The 24,550-nt window shown below is 42.3% G+C and overlaps 1 protein-coding gene across 1 annotated transcript in view; it reads left to right on the forward strand.

Annotated features, from left to right (window-relative positions):
• LOC146830806 (uncharacterized) overlaps positions 1–24,550 on the forward strand; it is an 878,450-nt gene that overhangs the window by 258,362 nt on the left and 595,538 nt on the right. Inside the window, exon 4 of the mRNA XM_085604967.1 lies at positions 19,898–19,984. Within this exon, the coding sequence (XP_085461093.1) occupies positions 19,898–19,984 (87 nt within the window). The remainder of the gene's footprint in view (positions 1–19,897; positions 19,985–24,550) is intronic.

The raw sequence follows: 24,550 nt of genomic DNA on the forward strand, positions 1-24,550 counted from the left end.
GATGGATTCTCTGTATATCCTCCACATCCTCATCACAAACGTTGAGATCTACCAAATGAAGTATGAAGAGGAATTGACTATCTTTGTGCATGGGTATGGCGAAGACGGCAGAGCAGAGATCAACTGCAGTAAAGCAAGGGACTTTTGGCAGGATGCAAGAAAGAATTGGGTACAACAGGGAAACTAGGGATAACCACACTATTGATGGCTCTTAAATCTTGGACAGATATGTGCACATTGCTCTTTCTGCCTTCTTTACAGGAAGAATGGAAGTATTATATCTGCAAGGAATTGATACCAAATCCCCCTTCTTAATTAAGTGAAAGATGAGGAGACAAATCAATGCATCATTTTTGGGCTTTAAGGGATCCTAATATGTGCTTCAGCAGGTTGATTTTTATTTTCACAGAGTTCAATGAAGCCTTGTACTCCATTATGTGGAACATAATGTTGAAAGCACCTGAGATAGGAAATCTGTTAAAACTTTGGCCTTTTCTGTACTATTTGCAACAGATTGACAATTGGGTTCACGCAATAAAGCCCACACCTCAGTCTCACTGTGCTCGAGTATAATGAGGTAGACAATATTGAGTGTACAGAACACAATGCAATTGAATTTGCACAAAATGTTCTGACCCAATAGATTGCCCAGTGAGGTAGGATGTAACAGGAAGCCATGCTTATCTGCAATGGGGCCTAGGGTAATAGAAGCATGGTTGGAAATGTGGTGGGGGACACGCTTATGTGAAATACTGACTGCATCTATGTACAAGCCCGAGAGAAATAACGAAGGTAATTCACAAGTTTTAAAGGCAGGGCAGCTGGGGCCAGTATCGATAGAGCAAGTGCTGTGTTGACATATGAATCTTTCTGATCTGCAGGGATCAGGTTATTCAAGGCAGAATTCAAACCTATTGGGTTGTCTTGAAATTCAGTATGATAGTTCTGCATGATCCGGTTAAATTCGGGCAGGTAGGCAAGACTGGGCACATTAGAAGCAGTGTTAGGGCAATCCATTTTCCTATACCCCAACTGATCTCAGGCAAACCATGACCCTCCAGCATCTGATGCCCACTCCTTTGCCCCTCCTCTTGCAGCATCCCACTCTTCCTTGCCCTTGCTGGGGCTTCCCACCCTCTTCCTTCATTCTCCAACATTCTGTTGAATGTTCTGCAATTTGGAAGACATAATTTTAGATTCAACATTCTCTTTTGTTCTTTCTTGCAATGCTCTGCAATGATTGGTAACAGTCATTGTGAGAAAGTAGATTAGTAGTTGAGCTGAATGAGAGTCCACAACAAGTAACAATTGCAATATTCTTGTGAGGTCCAGTAAAGGTTTCAGTAATTTAAACCAGAGTTCAACCTCTGGTAGCAATGGCACAGAGCAGGCAGGCTTCACTTAATAAAATGTGTGAAGCATTTAGAATTACATAACAGTTACACAACCTAATAAAGAATTCCACTCCAGTTTATAGAACTAAAGGGTATTTTAATAAACAAAATGACACCACAAGCAAGAAAAATTCAGTAAAGAAACCAGCAATTTGAATGTAAAAATGTTTAACTAAAAAATAATGCTTAAAAGCGCAAAGTGCCATCTGTGGACAACTGGTCGAGTCAGACCGGTAAAAAGGTATGTTTAATTGCCAACTGCAATTGAGCATGGGGCGGATATAAGGACCAGGTTGGTCCCAGTCAAGAGTTCCCTAGTTGGCTGAGGCAGGTACCTTAGGCCAAGTAGGGACCCTCGCTTCCACGTCAGGGAAAGGAAGGACACCTTCTCTGATAGCCCATGCTCACCCCCTCGGTAGCTTGGCACAAGCAGCCAGGCTTATCTTCAAGGCAAATGTGTAAAGTATTTGCAACCACACTCTCAGTGGCCCAATGATGACACCACAATAGAACTCCACACTAGTTTCATAGAAAAACAAGTATAAGTTTATATAAAAAGATATACGATGAGACCGCACAATAAAAATCCAACATATGCGTATTTGTAATATTCCTCCTGGCTGGTTATTAGGCCATCCAGCCCTTGTATGCTCTGGCAGTATCAATGAGCTATTCTAAATGATCCAATGCAGTCCTAATGCAATGCTATGCAGTTTGTAATGCAAGAATCAGGCGCTTTGTGATGTAAAAATAATGCAGTTCGTTATGCAACAATCCAACAGTTCGTAATGCCAAAATAATGCAATGCGTAGTGCAACAATCAGGTAGTTCGCTATGCAAACTAATGCAATGCACAATGCAACAATCAGGCAAGGAGGAGAAGGGGGTTTGGGGTGATGAGAAATAGATGTGGGAGGAGGGGTGAACGAAGCTCACTACTGCAGCAAAAGCAGTCTATTGAATCGATAGAAACTGTTGCCTTGTTTCAGCTTTTGCTTGGATTTCTTATGAATTCGTTCCTGGCTCACCTTAACTTTTGCCAAGAGTTGCCAAGATTTCAGGGCACACCGGCTCTTGGACTCCTGCTTCACCCATTGTGCGTAATAAAGGAGACAGGTGCAGCACAACACTGCTTAAGAAATGTTTGCGTGCACCACAGCAATAAATAAAACAGAGGGTTGGGGACTGAGTGTGTAGCACGAAAAGCTAGTGAACAAGAGTTCTGCTGATTTGCGTCCTACAGTCCTTTATAAATACATGTGATTCTTACATTAATGGAAGTGTCCATGTGCTTTTGGACTGAAAGGCATTTTTTTTTAAAGAAGGATAGGTGGATTGCACATCTGCATATTCCCAGCCTGTGTGTCTGTGCACCCGAGGCATTTCAGTGTGCGGCATTGGAGAGAAATGTGCGCCCTAGAGGGAACTAAGCTACAAAATTATGTCGCTGGCATTGGGCAACTGATAAAAATGCCAATCAAGCAACAATTTGGTGGAAGATTTATGCGTGTTAATTCAGTGCTATCCAAGACTCTGTAAAGAGAATACAGAAGACTTTGCAGGTCTAAAGCAGGGCCCCACTTCTCATCCACCCAGTATCCCCACCAGCCTGAACTACCGAAACCAGCTGCAGAATGTCACAAAATCACATGCTGTCAAATGTATAACCTCTACCTGCATAAACAAAAGAATTAATGACCACTAATGCTCACACTCACCGCAACCGGTTTGCTAGAGCGAAGGATGCTAGGAGATTAGAGGTGACGGCTTCTGCCATGGACAGAGATGAAAGACTCAAACAAGACTATTTCACATGGCTGCCATCTTGTACAATGACCTTCTTAAAGAGAATTTGTTTATTTCTAAACGAATAAAGTAAAATAATTAATGTGACAAGTATTTATATTTAAAAAAGCAGCTACACTCAAATTAAAGAAGTTTAGGAAATGCTTGTATACTTGAGCGGATATTAGATGTGTGGAAAAGTGAAACAAGTTTAATGTCACTGGTGCTCATGTAAAGCACTCCAATACCTACTGGTCGATTTCGCGCTAGATAAAACTGCAACAAAAAAAAAACACCTGATATGCAACAGCCAGTTGGGAGGAGAGGGCCATCCTGCGCTGTGCGAGGAGGAAGCTGCGATGGCCAACAAAAACAATTACTGAGTGAAATCGCCTCCGCTGAGACAATTGAGGTCAGTGGACCAATAGAAAGCCAGCATTTCTGAATGCCACGAGAAAGAACCAATGGCAATGGGTGGGGGTGTGCCAAAACCCACAGAAGAGATAATAACAGGTCGATCAAAGATTGACCTAAAAAGGGAGTAAATAAGAACCTGGGAACTACAGGCCCATTAGCCTTATACATGTAATGCAGAAAATGTACGCAAGGCAGATTTTAAAACAACTGAATGAATGGATAGATAATAGTAACATCCTAACAGCTTACCAAACAGGGTTCAGAGCTCACACAAGTAGGGTTGCTCAAGTTTTTTTTAACTCTGCATTTTATTGAAGTACATTAAAATAAAGGTTTTTTTTTGCACAGCCTATGTTGAGATAAGGAAGAAATGGATCCACCCATTATGCAAAAGTTTAGGGTTTAGGACATATCAGGAAGCTCTAAGGGTAAGAAAGAGTGATACAACACCATACTTGGTTTTTAGCCTGTGGAAATACCTGCTATCAGTAAGATTTGTAAAGGGTAAGACGGGCCTGAAATTGTAATGATGAATGACTCAGTTGCAAATTCTGTTGTAAATCTAGTAATGTAATAGTGTTGACATATTTATAACAACCGTGTATATATTTTATTGTTTTTAGGAATATCAAAGTACGAAATGTACATTTTTAATGTATACTGTGAAAAGCTCTTGAAAGAAGTAAAAAACATTTATTTCTACAGGAACAATCTGTTTCTCAGTGCATCTAAAGCAACTACAAACAATATTATAAAAACAGCAGGAAGGCTCATTATAAATAACAAGAATAAAATGAACATTTCTAACATGGTTAAAGTGTCTTTCAAAATATAACACCCTACTGACTACTTCTATGCACTAAATTAAGTGAACATGGAAGGCAGAGCAACTAGCATTCTAGAGTTTCTTAGGGAGAAGAGATGCACTGCATACCTCTTTGACAGCAAAAGCTCTCTTTATCAGCATAGAGGTGAAGACAGTGTTCCCGTGCAAAGGGCAAACACACGCTGCGGTAGCGGTCTTCCTCCAGGGCTCGGCTTTATCAGCTTCAGGCGAGATGTAGCATCTGCAAAGTGTGCTGGTAGTACGTGAGACCATCTCTGGCAGACTCTCGTGTGATAACCTGGGCGACGGACCACTCCTGACAAGTGGTCAAGTGGTAGCCCTTACATACTAAATATTATCAGAAATTGGAATTTCTGATATAAGTTTAGGCATGTCTGACTTTTTTATGTGTATCAAGGTTTGCATCCCAAACCTTTCCTTATGAACACATAAGGTAAAAGGATGACAATTCGGACTAAACTATTTCAGCTATATGTCCATATTTGTTCTTATTTAACCTTGACATGGCGAAAAGTAGTAGACATCAAGTGTTATATTTACTTTGTCTAATGGCAGACATGACAATGAACTACCCAAAAGGACGAGATATAAGACTCGGAAGGATTACTCTGTCAAACTTCAATCCTTTTTTTAAAATGCTGGCTCTTCCGGGTACCACTATTTAAATTGGGAGAATACAAAAAACTCGACCTCCAAATCACATTTAGCCATCTAAGAATTTGGAAGGATTGTGGGTTTGAAGGACTAAGGCATTTCTTAATTCAGAACAGGATAATTACCTGGCAAGAAGTGCTGACGAGGTGTAGGGACCAGAGGAAGCCAGCTTTTTTTGAATATCTACTGATTTTATACTTCTTAAATAGACAAAAGGTCTTTTTCAGTACGCCCACCAAATTGACGACAGCCTTTTTTGGACCAAAGCTAAGAGGGTGGGTAATTGGTAGCGTCTCCTGCATAGTTATGATCAACCTCTACTGGTTGAGAAACATCTACAAAGAGTAATTCGGGAAATGCAATGTACCCTCTCTAGTCAAGAATGGCAAGTTATATGCCAGTTAGGGAGTAAGGTCCTGAGACCTGCCAATTTGAAAAGAATGGCCTTTTTATCCCGTTGGCTAGCATACTTTACACCTCAAGTACTGAATAAAAAATACCCAGAAGTTGAAAACAAATGCTTCCGTTGCAAGGCGGAAGTTGAAGGGGTCTGGCTACATATCTTCTTTACGTGTCCTAGACTAGGGCCCTTTTGGAGCGAGGTTTTCCTGGCTTTAAATAGGGCAATTAAGAAGAGGGTCCAGCCAGAGGCCGAGGTGGCCCTTTTTGGATTAAGTAAAGATAGGGCTAATTTGCTAAAAGCAGAGGAGGCTTTTCTTTCAATCTCCTCCCTAGTTGCCTGCTCTCTAATTCTCTCTAATTCTCCAGAACTGGAGGTCGACGGAAGTACCCACTTATGAGAAGTGGTTAAACAAAATGAAGCGGACTAGGGCTTTTGAGGAAGCTTATGCGAGGAGAGTGGGTGCTTCCAAAAAGTTGAATGAAATCTGGAAATATTTTAGGAGTCTAGATAATCAGACAGGTTCATAGCCATTTCTGGATAAAGTATTTAGGTCCTTTTGAATTGTAAAGGTTGGTGGAATAGGGGGTATATGCCCAAGGGATTTGGAGGTTGATTCTCTGGGCAATTTCTGCAACCTAGCACTCTGGCACTTTAGCACTTTTATACATTAGCACTTTAAGTATCTCTAAAAGAATGAACGTTTGATATTTCTAATGCTGCTTTATGATTGATATTTATGTAAATAATGCTGTTCTTGATTTTCTGAGGCTGTGCTTTTAAGAACTGATTTTATCCATATGCTGATATTTAGATGTTTTCCTGTTTTACATTCCTTTTCTGATAAGTCATGTTCTCGATGCTCTGCTCAATAAAAAATAAAAAAAATAAAAGATATGGTCAGACGACATCTTTGTCTAATAGCAGACATGACAATGCTTCTGCATAAATTGTTAAAGATGGTGGCTTCCATTGTCTAGAATTTAGAAGATGGTGACCTCCATTATCTAACATGGAGTTAGGACCTGCATAAAATGGTGTCGGACCTTAGGTACTTTATATCATCACCGGCTTGAACGTCTGAATGTGATGTCATAGGGTCATTGTGGCGCATCTCACATTTAGGGAATTAGCTAACGTGTAGGGAAATACATGCTTCCAAATATCTAGTGTAGGAAAGTGCCTCATTTAACATGGTTAGCCCCCACTTTTTTCTTGATGCATTGGGTCCCAGCTAACCAGGTTCCCCATGCCAGATCTCTTGCCTAAAACTGTACCATGATTGGCACAACTTTAGCCACCCTTGTAAGTCCCTAGTAAATAGTACCGCTGGTACCTAGGGCATAGGTACTGAAGAGGGTTCTCTAGGGCTGTAGCTTTGCAGGCTGTGTATCTTGCTGAAGAGAAATCTGAAGAGTCGACATGGCACACAGCCCTGTGTGCTATGCCCTCATACACTGCATGAGATTTAGGTAAGTCACCCCTACTGCAGGTCTTACAGCCCTAAGGCAGAGCGCACTATATCCCATGCGTGGTCATATCTGCATGAGCAGATATGAGCCATTCTTAAATATTGTGCACAGGAAAGCCATAAAGAGTACACGGACTGGATACTTGGTTTTATGTGTTTCCTAGCTCCACGATGGCTTCACTGTATCCTAAGATGTTTGTATCAAACAGCTTGTCTTATAAATCCAAACTGATGCCAGTGTGGGACTTATTAATAAATAGACACAGGAGACACTCTAAAGGGTCCCCAGAAAACCTACAAAGCAATGGGGTTGTCTCTGACTAGTTATAGCCAGCCTGCCACCACCAGACATATATCTGATCTCATGAGGTGAGACTGTGCACCCTCAGAGGCCAGAAACAAAGCCTTGTCTAGGCAGAGGTGAGGTGCTTCTCACCTCCTCCAGCCCAGAATGGTCTTCCAGAGAGGGAAGCTTCAAAGGATTGGCCGCCTTTGAAGTTCTGCCTAGGCCTCCCCAGATAATAGGGGATATCAACCCCCCTGTCCGGCTCCACTTTTGACGGGAGGACAGGAATGAAAATTAGTTAGATGAGGAGGAGAGTCAACATTCAGCTGGCACCACCACTAAGGTGTGGCAGGCAATGTGAACTGCTCTCCTGAGAATCCACCATCTTGAGATGGTGGGTAAAACACCTAGGCTGTGCCTCTTCCCACAGTAAGTGGTCATTTAGAGGGTGTAGACACCCTAAAGGTAGGTAGTCCATTGGCTACTACTTGTCACTTTCTTTAAGGCCCCTAAACCTAGTATTTAGGTGGCATCCCTAGACCTGGAAACTTAGATTCAATGGACAAGAAGAAGACCAGGACAAAGAAGACTCGCTGCCTGAGAACTGAAGCCATACTGCAGAAGAAATTGGTGCCAAACCATGCCTGCTGCTTCTAGGACTCGACAGTCGGAGTGTGCTGTGTCGTCCTGAATCTGTGAAGACTCCAAGAATCCCGGAGCTCCTCCAGACTTTGAGAAATCACCAAGAACCTCCCTTGGAGTGAAGGTATCAGTCCCCTGAACACCGCAGGCACCGATCCCTCTGAGTCTAGTTGCTCAATGTACTGCTTCCCGACCATTTCGACACAGCACCCACAACAAAGGAGGTTCAACAGCTTCAGAGGGTCAGATCTGTCTCCTCACCAAGTTTGGAGACACCAGGGCCGACCGGAGCTGCACTGTGCCAATACCCATGGTACAACCCCCTACTGCAAGCAGTGAGGCGAAGAGTCCATTTCGGACTCCAACAATTCCAGAAGTGAGCACCCACTAAGGGACATTAAGACCCCTGAAACCCACATCCTGAGTGGCCTTGCTGTCCCGAAATCGCTTCTCCAAGTTGCTTGCTCCTGACCGCGATGACTTCTCGACGCACGACACCCGGATGATCTATCTGCTCTGCACCTGGCCCCGGTAATGACAAACCAGTTGTGCTCCCATGCTCCTGCAACACTTGCAACCTCCTCCCTCCAGTGGGACCCACCAGAATTACTTCTAAGTTCTCCTATGCAGTGTCTTTGCAGGTGACCCCCTTTGTCGTAGCGCACCAGCTACAAACACCTTCCTCATCCTGCTGCCGGAAGAATCTGGGATGCTCCCGATCTTCTGCTACTTGAACTTTGGACCTGGTCTAGCTATCAACCTAAAAGGAGAAGATGAACTTTGTCAAAGCATTGCATGATTTTATATACTTTTTTCTGCTTTTCCCCATTGACTTCAGTGGTGCATTATTGCGCATAAAAATGATATTTTTCCGAACTCTTAAAAATTGTAACTTCTAAGGTACTTACTGTAGAATGGAGTTCTTGGTCTTAAGTAGTACATAAAAATCAATATTATTTTTATAAATTGGTCTTGGATTTGTTCTTGAGTGGGTGCCTCATTTATTGCCACCATGAGTGCAACAAATGCTTAGCTTTGATAAGCCTAACTGCTCGCCCACTCTACCAATCAAAACATCATATATGTAAATAGCATATATAGTAAGTATAGTGAGGCACAAATACTTTCAAGCCTCACCTGGTTTCAGTTGATCGAAGATTATATATGTCATAGTCTATCTAAAATGTTTTATGCGTGTTGGTGATTAAACATACAAATGATGATATGGAATAGGCCAGATTAAACATATGCGGTGTATATAAAAAAGCAAAAGTTTAAAAAAGTATTTTTAATGGAAAACATTTCTTCACTTCTTTGCATATATAGGCTTTTGTGGTATCCATGTTTTCTTTTTTATGGTCGCCTCACAATTCCTCATCAGAGGACATGTCAACATTGTCAGGTACACCTGCTGCATATGTGTGATCTTTAAGGAATGCATACAGAGCATGTTCATTGCTAGTTATCTAGCGAGCAGCAATTGGCTGCTCGTCTGAGCACTCAATAGCAATTGCTGCTCATTTTCAGGAGGCTTACAAGATAACAATAAGTCAAGCCACTCATCAAGAGCTGCATCGAAAAGTGCCCCTGGTGATATTGCACTGTCATAAATAGCATATTTTAAAAGGGACACATGCATTGCTCGGAATTGTAAAGGCTGAATGATCATTTCCACAGCAAAATAAGCCATTGGGAGCTATTCCAACTGTATGTCCAGGATGATTTCAGTTGGACAGGTTATGCACAATAATTCAGGTTTCACTTGTTTTCATTGTGAGATATGTGAGGCTCCAGTGCTTGTTGAGTTCGGATAACCAAGCATTTTTCATATAGTGTGTTAGAGTGTTTCAGCACCTTTATTCAGCTGGATATGTGTACTCCATGTTGTTGATTTCCTTGTTGGGACAACAATTAGGAGGAGTGAGAAGTATGTGTGATGTTTTACCCTCAGCTACCCATTTAATATACACAATACTTGAGGAGGGCTACCTTATTTTGTTGGAGGCTATTACTATCCACAAGACAGAATGTTTCATTGCCATTGTCTCACTTGGATGTAGGATTGTTCATCCAGATAAATTGGTGAAAATCACTGTGCCCTTGTGGGATATATTTTAGGTCCTCACCCACAGGTACCATCTATGGCATGCTTCATCATCGGACCCTCGTCCTGCTCACCTAGTGTGGGGGACGGGCTCAATACATTTGTAAATGGAGTTGCTTGGCTATGTGGTTTTAGGGATTGTGACAAGGAATTAAAATTGCGTGCCGGATCCTACTACTTATTTAAAGGTTGGTCCATTGGCAAGGTTAAAGACAGTGCAATGTCATAGAGGAGGAGGGACCCTATACATCTGAGGTTGGCATGTTTCAGCCAATAGATTCAGCCATGTGAGTCGTTCGGCTTTCTTCAGGCTCTTATTTTTGCGTGAATCCCTATCAGTGTAACTGGCCTATATCGCAGTGTATATCCGTCTTTTAAAAAAAGGTTTTTAAGAAAGGCATGCACGCAAATCATACAGACCAGTATTTTTGACTTTTTCCTTTTTGCTTTGGTCTAAGATGGCCTATTCAGTCAATAAGACATCATAGGGTTAATCTGTGGGGGGCATTCCTTACAGTCACACTTTTGTCAAAGGGCAGTGCCCAAATCTTTACCTATTCGGCTCCCCGCACCCTATATCCCTTTCTTTAAAACTTTTTTAAAAAGATGGATATACACGGCGATAAATGGCAGTTACACTTATAGGGATTTGTGCAAAAATAAGGTCCTGAAGAAAGCTGACCGACCCACACGGGTGATATTATCGGCTGAAACATGTCATATTGGAGGAAAGCCTGGGTACGAAGAGTAGGATCATACTAAAACTTCACATCCACTGCACTTAAAGGAGAGGCCCACTGTACCCATTTTGGTAGGAATGCTTGCCTTAGTGGCCGCTTCTAGTGTCGGTATGGGAGCAAGAACAATGAAGTTTTCCCTGCACCAAAAGGAACTCCTTTAAAATAGCTGTTTGCACACCCTTTAAGATTTTTTCGATGGAAGCGAAATATACTTCAGCTAAGGAATACAAGTGAGACTTGTAAGCTGTGGAGACCGTCTGGGTATGACTCTGATAATTAGGTTGGTTTTGTTATCCCTAGTTTGCAAGATATCAGTGTGCACACTCAGCCATTGTTAGGATGAAAATGTGGGTGAAATCAAGTCATTCAAGGGCTTCACTCTCTCAGAGTAGTGAGGCAAATAAGTACGTCCAAAGTTAAGAGATCCCGTCAGGAATTGCAACTTTTTCAGTGCGTTGGGAGATTGCAAGTTACAGACTTCTGAAGGAAATCCTGAGCAAGACCCTTGCCCCAGCTGGATAACACGTATTCCAACTTGCATCCCAAGTTCATGGTCAGGTAGGCAACTATTGATTTCTTAAAATTAATTTTGTAACCATGTGATGTTAATATGAACACCACTCTGTTTACCCTGGTTAGGTGTAGATATAAATCTTCATCAGTAAGATAGATTTCATCAATGTATGACAATACCTTGGGCTCTAGTTGTAAGACCTCCATGATACTTGCTGAAAACAAGCCAGGGCTGTTCTTATAGCATATGGGCAAATGTCGGACCGAAAACTGGACTCCTTCGAAACTGAAAGGGGTTAGATACTCACTCTCAGGCACTATGTTTTGACTAAAGAACCCATTGGAAATATCCAGGGTTGTTTTGTATTTTTTTCCGCACAGCTTGGTCACCAAACCTGTGCTATGTGCATTTTGTATCGCGTAGGTTCACATATGTGCAAATTAAGATTTCTATAGTCTAAGATCATTCTATAGGAGCCGTCTGGTTTGGAGATAGGAAAAAGGGTAATATTCATTGGTGAAAGACAAGGCTCTATCATGCTTTGGTGCTTCAAATGATCTAATATTGCTTTTATACCTCGTTTTGCTTTTGGCTTTAAAGGGTATTGTGCTTGTGGTTGAGGTATGCTATGTAGGGGAATGACATGTGTGCTAAAATGTTTATCCCACCCGATTGATTTCTGTATAAGACTGGAGCCTGTCTCACAGCCCATTAACTGGGGATTTCCTTGATATCCTCAGGTACTATGGAAGAGAAGAATACCCTTATGACTTTCTCCACCTGAGGTGCTTCTCTAATAAAGATCGAAGGCTAGTCTTCTCCCGCTACCATGATATCGTATCAATATTTGTGACCAAAAAGCATCTTTATTAAAACGTGTTATGTCCCTTTCAATTTGTATGTTTAGATTGTAAATCCTATCAGGAGGATTTATGTGTTTACCTGGAGTCTCTTTCTGTATGAAGTCAACAGCTGGATTTGCATCCAGAAACATTCTGAAGCATTTGGTGCACTTTTGTGACTTGGGCTGCACTGTCTAGAAGTGTTCTTGCCCAAGTCCTGTTTTGCAGGAGAACTCATAGCTGTATCGGCGTGTTTCTTAGAGACTCCTACAACTTTCTTCTTCTTTATTGGGGTTTTTGAGTCTAATCCTTTTACTACTCCGTCTTTTGTCATTGTCTTTCTGTTTTTTCTTCCCTTCCATTGCAGATGTTTCTTTAACAGAACCCTCAGTGTAATATTTAGGTTTTAGGTGTGGCTTAACGGGTCGAGTACTCAAGGTAACCCTACGCACAGAGGTGTAAACTTCACCAATTAATTTTGGTTGTTCCCGCTCATGATCCTGAGCCGGAACTGTTTCTAGTCTCTGACGTATAGCCAGAACTGAAGCCTCTCCCTTATTATTGCTTAGGATGATAGATGACACTGCTGAGAATATCCCATTAACTTAATTCCTAAGTCCAGAGCTGGTACAGCCCCGTGCTCATCTGTACCTGTCTAAGTACATCAGGGAGAACTGCAAATGAAGGCATACCATGCGTGCCAGTGTTCTACTCTATGTGTGGCACCATTCTAAGAAGAAGACACATTGGGCATGATTCTGAGTTTGGTGAACAGGGTTACTCTGTCGCAAATGTGACGGATATCTCGTTCACCTAATTACAATTCAATTATATCCTATGGAACTTGTAACATGGCAGATGGGATATCCGTCACATTTATAACGGAGTATCCCATCCGCCAAACTCGTAATAAAGCCCATAGTCAGAATCTTATATTGGTCTTGGTGGGTAGTGAATAGATACACTGCCTCTAACTGATTGGTCTTGCAAGCAATCCAGAAAGCCATTTTATCACAATTCGTGGGAGCTTTTACCATGATAGCGTTAATAGTCTGTGGATTAATAGTTTGTTGTGCTGGAACAGCTGGTCTGGAGCTCAACGTACATTTTCTGAACTGTACACCTGTTCTGTATAGGGCGACTGTATAATTTAACACCCCTATCACTTCAGCATGTGTTAAGTTGTTAGGGTGAGGTACTGGAGCCTAGCCCGCCAAGGCTTGCCATGTAGACTCTTCATTGCTCAGTGGCCCAAAATGGACATTTCTCTGTCGATCTGTTAATTGAAGAGAAAACCAGATTTGGTGTTCCTGGTAAGTTAAAGGGATTTCTAAATCTTGGCAAGCCCTATAGTGTTCAGGTGAATCTACTGCTCTATAGGTATGAAACTGCCCTGGGGCAGCATAGATAGGCTCAAACTCATTAGTAAACTGTCTCGAAGGCTTACGCTGCATGTGCAGCTATTACAAAAGTAACCTCCCCCGCCCCACATCGGGGACACCTCAAACTTTTAGATGCTGAGTAATCGCTTCCCTATAATTGGCCCCTATCACAATAGGTGCTACCTTAATGAATGCATTTAATTGAAAATTGGAATCAAAGAATTAGAAAACCCACAGACTAGGGTATATCCTTTTATGAGTCAAGCTTGCCAAACCTGTGGATATTGGGGCTCCCTTATCCCCTGTAGGAGAGAACTATTGTACTATGGACATCTCTGTAATGAAGTAATAATAGTTCAGGCGTGTGAAAATACTGAAAAAACTACTCAAGATGTAACCGTAAGATACAAGCCCCATGTTGGGTGCCAACTGTTGAGTAAGCTGTGACTTTGGCATAGCTCTACAAGGTGTGCTTTCTAGACGTGGGTAATATCTTCTGTTCTTCCCACAGAATTGGCAGAATTTCGACCAGTCCCCCTTTCTCTTTAATACTGAGTTCAGATCAAATTCCACCAGTCATTGCGTGGCAGAATGTTTCTCCCACAAGGCTCCAGTATATGTGAGCTGGCAAGCATGCTTGAGATGTGGCTCCCCTAGCAGGATTTTCTAACGTGTGGTCGTTGGCATTCGAGAATGGCCACAGCCAGAGGGCTTCTGTTTGAGTAGATTTGCTGCTGCTTGAGTACATTTTCTACTCAATCTTAGCAAAATAAACTCGAATGGCCGCGTGCTCTTGTGCAACTCATGGTGCCGTTCACACTGATTTTCAGCGCTGCTCACGCTACCAATGCTAAATTGCAGAGCATGCTGCATATTTTCTGCCTGTGGGTGGAATTCTGAAGAATCTCTTGGAGTTTTTCTGTACCTTCACAGAATTCTGCAGAGTGAAACTCTGCAAGTTCTGCCCAGCCCTAGTGCTTCCCACCCATGGATGACACAGGTGAACTTGGTTCAATGCTCCAACGATGAATGTGAAAGACTAGTTATTGTAGCCCCTCAGAACGCTACTCAATGTGTTACTGAAACAGAACTATTGCTTTTGGATTACTAACAATCCCTATGAAGGGATTAGGGACACAGTGGTTACAGTAACAGACCTATTTCATTATTCACAATATCACACCCACTGCACTAAGTAGAATGAAAACTTTTAAAGTAAAAAGTATTTGTTACAACAGGAACAATCTGTTTCTCAGCACATCTAAAACAACTGCACGTAATATAAAACAGCTGAAAGGCACATTTTAAATAACAAGAATAAAATAAACATTTCTAACATGGTTAAAATGTCTTTCAAAATATAACACCCTACTGACTACTTCTATGCACTAAATTACCAAATCAAATCAAAAACCTATTTCTATGCACTAGAGGAAGGGAGCATGGAAAGCTGAGCAACTTGCTGTCTAGAGTTTCTTAGGGAGAAAAGACACGTTGAATACCTTGTTGATAGCAAAGGCTGTCTTCATCAGCTGAGGTGTGAAGATAGTGTTCTCTGCGAAGGGCGAACAAACATTGCGGTAGCTGTCTTACTCCAGGACTTGGCTTTATCAGCTTCAGGCTTCAGTCGAGATGTAGCATCTGCAAAGTGTGCTGGCAGTAGGCGAGACCATGTCTGGCAGAATCTCACGTGATAATCATGGCAAAGGACCTCTCCTGACAACTGGTCAAGTGGTAGCACTTACATACTAAATCTTATCAGAAATTGAAATTGCTGACATACGTTTAGGAATGTCTGACATAGATTATGCGCATCAAGGTGTGCAACCCAGACGTTTCTGTATGAACAAATAAGGTAAAAGGACATCAATTCAGACAACAATATTTCGACTATATGTCTGTATTTGTTCTTATTTAACCTTCACATGGTAAAAAAGTAGACATTTGTCCCAGAAGCATGTCGCATCAAGTGTCATCAATCGAATACTTGATGCTCTCACAGTTCTTAAAAAGATATGATCACACTACATCTGTGTCTAATGGCAGACATAACAATGATTCTGCATGGATCTTGAAAGGTGGCGACTTCCATTGTCTAGATCTGAGAAGATGGCGACCGTTATTATGTAAGATAGAGTCAGGGCCTACATTATATGGAGTCGGAACTTGGGGACTTTGCTTCAGATGTGGATGGCACTCACAAACACTACTTTGTTCTGAAAGTTGTATAAGTTCAGTGCTTATTTCAGGGCTTCATAAATACTGCTGCCTAATCACAATCCTTTAATATTCCTTATTTACTATACAAATTAAACACAGATAAACATTCCACCCCACTGGTCTGAAGTGCGTAAGAAGCTTGTCAACTCTTTGAGGTGCCCTCACTTCTTGAGGATATTCTGAAATTAAGTGGGTGAAAATAAAGGGAAGGGTGACCGATCCATTAGGATGCTCATTTTCAAAAAGTGAGAAATGGCTGCATTTCTTTTTTGTAATTGTTTTGTGTATCGCTAGGCCTTTAATCCTTAACCAGAAATTCAAACGTAATCAAGCAGAAAAAACATGGCACACATTTAAATCAATTACATAGGAAACAGGACCAGATTTACTAAGACTTTGTAGAAATGAAAACCCATGGGAGGTGGCACATATTCACTATCAAGCTAAAAGGTGTTTTCTGCTGTAATGGTGCCTTTTACTCAGAAAACAAGCTGTGTTGCGGGCGGGTGTTACTGGGGAGAATCCGTGAAACACCCATAGGTTTTGACACAAAGTCTAATCTACTAGGAAAGATCAAAAGATACTGCCTACTTGAAGCAGGTGTAAACAAGGGGAAATGTATTCATGTGTTCAAAAAAAGCAACACATTGCATGTGTGCTGCAGTATACAATAATTTGGAGTGTACTGAGTAAAGTTTTTAAGTGTCTTTTCATGGAATAATTTCCAACAATGCAGAGTCTACAAATGTAACTCATCCTAGCAGCAGAGATCTTCATTGAAACTGTTTAGTGAATTTCCTTTCGAGGTGACTGTGTGGACCATGATGGGTTTGAAACATGATCATACAAGTATAACCTGAAGACAAAGAGGACAGCTAGAGTTTTCTAGGAGCCAGTTTGGAGCAAAAGAGAGAGCAAATATGAGGTTAAAATGGGAAAGAAAAAGTACAAGTAACAGAAGTGGGGCTAAAAAGGCAAGCATGGCAAAAGATCATGTGTAAGGTTGGATGCTGTTATATTTTGTGGCCCAAGTTTGATAATCAAGCATGGATTGTTTTCTGTAGGAGATGCCAAGGCAACCCTGCACAATAGGTTAGCTTTCTTCTAGGAGCAGCAGGAGTGCTTCAACCACTAGCAGCCTAGCTGTATCTATTCTGTACATGTGAGGGGAGGTTACTTACACTGCAGCTACACATGATGTATATAATCAATGACTGATGTAAGCTTGCAATAATTGTTAACTTTACATTGAAGGCTGTGTAGGCCCTACACAGTTGTCTTGGCACAGAATCTTCTGATAGACCCTTGCTCTGGAGGGTGTATTTGGGCATTGAGGGCAGTGCTTGCTCACTTGGGACGATGCATATCCAATTGAATCTGTGCCTTGTCCTCTAAAACTCAGTCTAGGAATTTTATGATGTGTCGCCATTTGAATCTTCCCTTGGCATATGTCTGGCATATGTGTAGAATGCGCTGGTTGCATCAGCATAGATGATTGCTGCAACCCTGCGATATCAAGGCAACATGATAGAGAAAGTATGGCTATACTCATGGTATGTGATAGTACTACCCTAGTTTATATATTAGTGGTAGCTAAAATAGAACTTTATCTGCTTCTATTATTCCTATACATCTTGACAATGGTGGGACTTCCTGATAAGCTATTGAATGAAAAGTAATACTATGTGACATACTTTTCTGTGACATACTCTGCATTAAAAGGGTGTCCTAGTTAAAAGGTTATGTCACTTTCGTTACCCCAGGCATTTTGTTGAGTTGGCGTCCATGAGAGTTTCTGAATTGCTTTCTTTCAAATGCTCTTTTAATTTAGTCAGAATATATCTGCATAACAAGTGATGCACGTAAGAATTATCTTTAGTTCAGATATTTTCTTCATGCCACAAAGCTTTTGTAAAAGGTGTCAACTTTCATCCATCCCAAGAGGTCTCCTGAAAAATCTCTCTCTGCAAAAAGATTACCGAACCATCTGTCTAGAATGAGTTTGAACCTAAACAGATGTATGTATCTTGAGCCAGTTAAAAATCTCTCAACTGGTTCCTGGTGTAACACAAAACTGCATGTAATAGTTCGTTCTTTACACACAGATAGCCCGTGGGTGAAGATCAGTCATATTTTCTAAAATGTGCACCGTGTTGTAAGATTATGATCAGCCTCCTTCCATCTTATCCAACAATGATCCTTCAAAAAACAAACAAAAAAAGACAGAAACAGATCCTTGGGGTCCAATGCCTAAGCTCTGGACTCTATCAAGCATCAGCTAATTGTTATCTAGCTATCTTCAAGTCAGGAAACCCCTTAATGTAGAGCAGCTTTTTAACACAGCCTTCAGTTAGTCAGCAACCCCAACTGGCCAGATCCAGGATCAGTTCCAGAATCCAACTCTAACCTGGACTTGCTGTCATTTTCTTGTGTGGTTTCTTTCCCTAGCACCCTGAAGTAGCTAAAGTTCTTAGTGGCACTGTAGAAAATTCATAAATATATAAATAGCTTTTTTTGGTTTTACTGGTTTTTACAGTCATTAGTCTAAATCTCGCCCCCTGTGTTGTATGATGTATGATACATGGCTCCTGGGTTTGAGTCAGTGAGTAGATTCCATCATTTCCCTGCTTCAGTCCCCTTAGTCCTCTCACATGTTCACATTCACCCTAGGATTTCCTTCCCTGTTTGCTCTGCATTTCCCTGTGCTGACACAATCCAGTAGGGCAGCTCTGTTGCCAGTATTCCCCCATATGCTAGAGTATTTATTTGATCCTACTTTAGTTGCTCTGTCAATATAGCTCTTGCATATTTACCTAATTACATTACTGACATCTGGGCCCCATTCCAATATGCCTGCCATTTAGAGGTCTACTTTTCATGCATTTCAACTGAATGAGGGAAGTTCCTCTTTGCTTATTTATGCCAGAAGGTCTCCATATTGGCTGCCTCATACTTCTACGATGTCAACAGCCCTGCATTTTCCCAGCTATTGACCCGATTCTCCATGGATTCGAATGATGTTCCTCCCCAGAGATGCAACACAGAGCCCTGCATCACATGCGATGCAGGGGGTCCTTCATGCTCCAGGTCCTGGTTCCCCCCTCAGCCACCTATCATCTTCCCTCTGAAAGTCTGTCTCCAACCCCTCAGGTTTAATGACGCCCCTTCTTGTCATTTACATTAAGATCCTCTCGGGCCAGACTGGGAAGACTCACTATCCCCCCTCAAATCCTTTGTCTCTGCTCCCATTGTTTCTTCTACCAAGGCTGTAGCACACTGACCACGACTAGCAATCCAGGCAGGTTTCCAAAATAAAGCGCAGGCTCTGCTGAGTCTTCTTGTTAATCTGGTGCAGGCAGGTGGCATCTACCTCTTGCCAGTAGTCCATCTGCTTGGTCTCCTGTTCCTCTTGGGGGTGTACTGCCTACCATTCCACCACTATTTCATTTTTCCTGAGCACCACTCTAACTGAAGTGTTCACTCCTTGGGGCAGGCTTCACCAAATGTTTTAAGACCTTCAAGTACATCCGGGATTTCAACAAGTCACTCCCATTATGTGAGTGCGATTTGTCATTGACTCCCCTCTATATGCCCAGCCCTTTGTATTAAATGTTGGACCAGAAAATTAAAACTATTTAACTCATACCTTCTACCTGCATGGCTGAAGATATCTCAGCCTGATATAATTATAGGGTTTAGGTCAGTTTGTTGGGTTGGCTCCTATAAACATAGAACAACAGCTTTCCATCTTCTGCACAGGCTATGAATGAAGTTCAGATCAAAACCAGCTACTTCTATTGACCTAAAAAGTGCAAGACAATTTGAACCATGGCTCTTTTTTGAGACGCCTCCAATGCTTGAGGACATTGTAAAGGAGATCCTCCTGGTCAGCAAGGACGGTAGAGCATACTTGGTAGTGGACAATGGATTGTCGCTTCTGTAAACCCTAAGAGTGTGATCGAAAAAATCAGCCATGCTCAATGGGTCCAGTGCTTTCAAGGCCCCTATAAAAAATTCATATCTTTATTTTGGCTTCTTGACAGACATGTTGCCTTGATTTGTGAATTTTCTTACCCAATTGAACTTTATTTTGATTTAATTTATAACGTCGGTTGATAATGAAATATGAACATGAAGAAATCATATATAGCGGTATAAGGAACAGTGAATGAATTTGAGTCACAATTTCTATGTTTCAGATCAACTGGAAAAAGCTCAACCGTCTTCTAGAAGGAGGTGCCAATTTAAATGCGACTGATCGATACGGGCAAACAATACTACATGAGGTAATACATATGGTTTGGGGATACAACAGTTCTGCTATATGCTGCTCTGCATGTTTGTTAATATTTATATATTTATGCAAATATGTAAAGGTTTTCATAAAGTACGAGCATAGCTTGCAAGCCACAGAGCTCTGAATAGGGATTAAGATTGTCACAGAGGAGCAACCACCCTCTGTTAAACCTTTCAGCCTTAGGGTGGTCTTCCCCCAAACGTTTTGACTTCATCCCACCTATTTTTGCTGATCTCAGTTTTTTTTTGTTGGCCTTTGGACTCTGCACTTTACCTCTGCTAACCAGTGCTAAAGCGCTTGTGCTTTTCCTTTAGACATGGTAGAATGATGGCATGTTTAATTTACTTGTAAGTCCCTAGAAAAGTGGTACTACATATCCCCTGGGCCTATATATTAAATGTTACTGTCTCAGGCCTGCTATTGCAACCTGCGTGTGCCTTTATCAATCTGCCATTTCGACTTGGCTAAATAAACATTTTGCCAGGCCTAAACCATCCTTTTTTTAACACATATAAGTCACTTCTGTGGGAAATGTGCTTCTTTTTTTTAAACATTTATTTAAAGATTTGTTTCCCAACAGAGACAATCAAAGCATCTAGAGATCCACAATTATACACATTTTGTCACAGCACAACAGTTCGTATCATGCAATAACCCTGAAAGCATACATAGTAGGAGTAATACCCAAAGTACAACATTACTTTGTGGCGGTGGGCTCTAGGTCAGTTTGTGAGCTCACTGACGTCTGCTCTAACAGGTACAACTAGAATGGCTACCAGATATCAAGAGGGAGGGAAGCAGTGGGTTGCAACTGAGCATACAATTCTGAGTTGGTGTTACAATAAGTCATGCTATACAACCACCCCTTTACAGTGTGTGAGGGGAAATGTGCTTTTAAGTTTTGCATGTCCTGGTGGTGAAAAACTTCTAAATTTCTTTTTCACTACTGTGAGGCCTACCTCTTCCATAGGATAACATTGGGTTACCTTATTACAACCGGCAGCTTCTCCATATGGGCAGAGGAGTGTCACTTTGCCCCCCTGCAGGCATAGCAAAAGTGACACATAAAATGGTAATAAATGGAATTTATTCCCAATCTATTTTTTCCTCTGCCAGCCTGAGCTGTGAGGGCGGGGTCATTGCTGCAGATTGGCTGCATGGAGTAGTGGTGACAGGAGTTTAAAGTGTGCATGTCACCTTGGCCGGTGGTCTTGCGATGACCAGCCTCACGTGCACTTTAAAATTATCCAACCCAAGCTGTCTTAGAAAACTGGGTGGAGAGAAGGTATGGGCCCCCAGTGTCTGAAAGAGCGCTGAGCCAGCCCGCTCAAACAAATTCTGGCGCTTCTTTCATGCTGACTAAAACCATGAGAGCAAAGTCTGGAAAGGTCAGGGGAGATAGCTCTAGGGCCCTGGATGACTGGAGAACAACACTACGACCGGAGGACATGCAGGCAGTAGGTAAGTGAATAATTTATTTTTATTTCACATATTTAAATAGTATAAACCCAATCTAAATGGCTAATATGCATTACATTAACGTTTTCAAGTTAAGATTAAAGTTTAACTTTAAAATGCTAATGTATTGCATGACAGCGATTTAGTGACTGTTTATAGCATCCTGGCTGAGTGCTTAATTTCATTTTATTCGAGTCGGTTGTGGCACCTCTTTGACCCACTGAAACTCACACTGTCTTCAGTCTCAACTCCAGAAACTTCCGTTGTGGCTTATTATAAACACTGTTTATTACCAGCCATGATTGAGAGCTTTGGCACTAAGCCTAAAAGCATTGCTGGTGTCACTCAGTTTCAGTTTGCTCGCCCCATCACTTAATATTGTTGCCTGTCGCCACTGCCTATTACATTTGATATGTGATAACTTTCAATTGGGAGCAGGAAGACAGATCAAGTTTGGCATCTTAAGAAATGTAATTAAAAGCCATCTTTAATGGCAAAACCGGATTTTTTATCACAATTCTTAAAATGCCACTTTTAGGAAGTTAGCATTTTCTTGTCCTGACCACTTGGTGCCTGCATCCTGTTCCTAGGTCACATGACTAGGTGTAGCTGGCAGTTGGTCTTTGTGTATTGCTCCTAGATAGATGTACGCAGGATGGAGCACTCTGGCTAAATGAGGGGGGGGAACTGTCATCTGCCACATTTGCACATCACAAATGCTCTACCTGAACACTCTCACAAATGGTTTGTCACAAGTCTATTGTGTCCCCAGACAAGCTGGGGCCAGGGCAGGAAGGAAGGGGATGCCTGACACGTCAGGTGGTGGAAGCCTCTAGAAACATCTCCTACTTCAAGTGGGGACCAGGGTATAAATATTGGACCTCAGACCCCAACTCTTCAGTACACATCTGGACCTGTGAAAGAATGAATGAATGAATGAATACCTTCTTGTATAGCGCATGGCTACCCTAGAGCATCCCAGCGCTGTCAGACCCAAGGACATTACCAAGCATTAAAGGATATTATTAAACAAAAATGTCTTTAGTTGCTTCCTGAAGGCGATATAATTTGATTCATGCCTGATGTTGTCAGGGAGTTTATTCCATTCTTTAGCTGCTTGGACCGAGAGTCGACGGCAGCCCATGCGGGCCAGCCTGACCTTTGAAACAACAAGCAGATTGCGTTGGTTAGATCTAAGAGATCTAACCGAATGATAACGACGAAAAAAAGGATCCAAAATGGGAGGGCCCAGGTTATGAATAGACTTATGTGCCAAACACATAGGGCCCGATTCACAGAATTAACTTAAGACTAAATCCTAAACTTACTACTTTGTGGTATTCACAGAATGCACTTACTACTTTTGGTATTCACAGAATGCACTTACTACTTATGGTATTCACAGAATGGATTTACGACTACTAACTTTACGTCTGCACTCGGGCCGGAAATTCCGGCCCGGAGGCGGAGCTTCCGGCCCAGAGGCGGAGCTTCCAGGCCGGAGGTGGGGATTCCGGCCGGTGGCGGAGATTTAGCCATGGCCGAAATCTCCACCTCCGGGCCGGAAGCTCTGCCTCCGGCCCGGAAGCCCCGCCTCTGGGACGGAAGCTCCGCCTCTGGGCCGGAAGCTCCGCCTCTGGGCCGGAATTTCCGGCCCGAGTGCGGACGTAAAGTTAGTAGTCGTAAATCCATTCTGTGAATACCATAAGTAGTAAGTGCATTCTGTGAATACCAAAAGTAGTAAGTGCATTCTGTGAATACCACAAAGTAGTAAGTTTAGGATTTAGTCTTAAGTTAATTCTGTGAATCGGGCCCATAGTCTTAAACACAATCCTTTCGTGGATTTGGAGCCAGTGGAGCAATCGAATTGAGGGCTTTGCTGACGACCGTTTGGGGACTTTCATAAGTAAACGAGCTGCGCAGTTCTGCACAGCTTGCAAAGTTTTTATTGTAGTTGCTGAGGTCCCCAAATAGATAGCATTAGCATAGTCCAGTCGCGAGAGAACCAGCGACTGGACTAATATACGTCTGGCTTCAAAAGGAAGGAGGTCTAGGACCTTTTTAAGAACTCTCATCAACCCATAACAGGTCGCGGCTACTTTGTTAGCCTGATATTGGAAGTTCAGGGCAGAGTCCAACCAGACCCCCAAACTTTTTATTTTGGTCTTAGGCTTTGGAGGGGGTCCAAGACAGTGTGGCCACCACGGGTCCAAGTTGATTGGGGCTTTATAGCCCAACAGCATAATGTCTGTTTTGGCTCCATTTAGCTTTAAGCAAGACGAGGTCATCCAGTCAAGGACATTGGAGAGACACGGGGTAAGATTGTTGATCCCCTGATGTAAAGTATCGTCCCTCACCAAGGAAACAACCAGCTGCGTGTCATCGGCGTAGGTGACAAGCTGAATTCCCCAAGGAAGCACCACCTCAGCCAGAGGTCTCATATAGATGTTAAACAGTGTGGGGCTGAGGGATGATCCCTGGGGAACGGCGTGACTCAGTTGCAGCTGGCTTGATGACACCTCATCCTCAAAGACGGAGAAATATCTATCCGATAAAAAGGAGTGAAGCCATTTAAGAGCCAATCCGGAGACCCCTGCATGGCGAAGCCTATGCAACAGAAGAGAGTGATTTACAGTGTCGAAGGCTGCGCTGAGGTCCAATAGGACCACCGCAGCGCAGCCTCCAGCATCCACAATGACCCTAGTCGCCTCCACTACCGCCACCAGTGCAGTTTCTGTTCCTTGCTTGGCTCTGAATCCAGTCTGGGATGCGTGTAATGCACCAGAAGACTCAACAAATGAGGAAAGAACCTGGTTGACGTGTTTTTCGGCTATTTTGCTAAGGCTCGGGAGTAGCGAGATATAATTCACCAGATCTTCCGGGTCTAAATTAGGTTTTTTTAATATAGCACGAACCTTTGCCTTCTTCCAATTGGGGGGTACTACTCCTGAAGCCAAAGAGGCATTGATGACCTGCATTATCACCGGGCATACTGTTTCAGAAACCTGCTTGAGAACCGTCGGGGGGGCAACATCCTGAGGAGAGCCCGATTTTAGGTGGTTAAGGAGCCTTTCGACATTAGCCTGATCTAGCAGCG

Source organism: Triturus cristatus, chromosome 5_1 (assembly GCF_964204655.1).
Source record: "Triturus cristatus chromosome 5_1, aTriCri1.1, whole genome shotgun sequence".
Taxonomy (NCBI): Eukaryota; Metazoa; Chordata; class Amphibia; order Caudata; family Salamandridae; genus Triturus; species Triturus cristatus.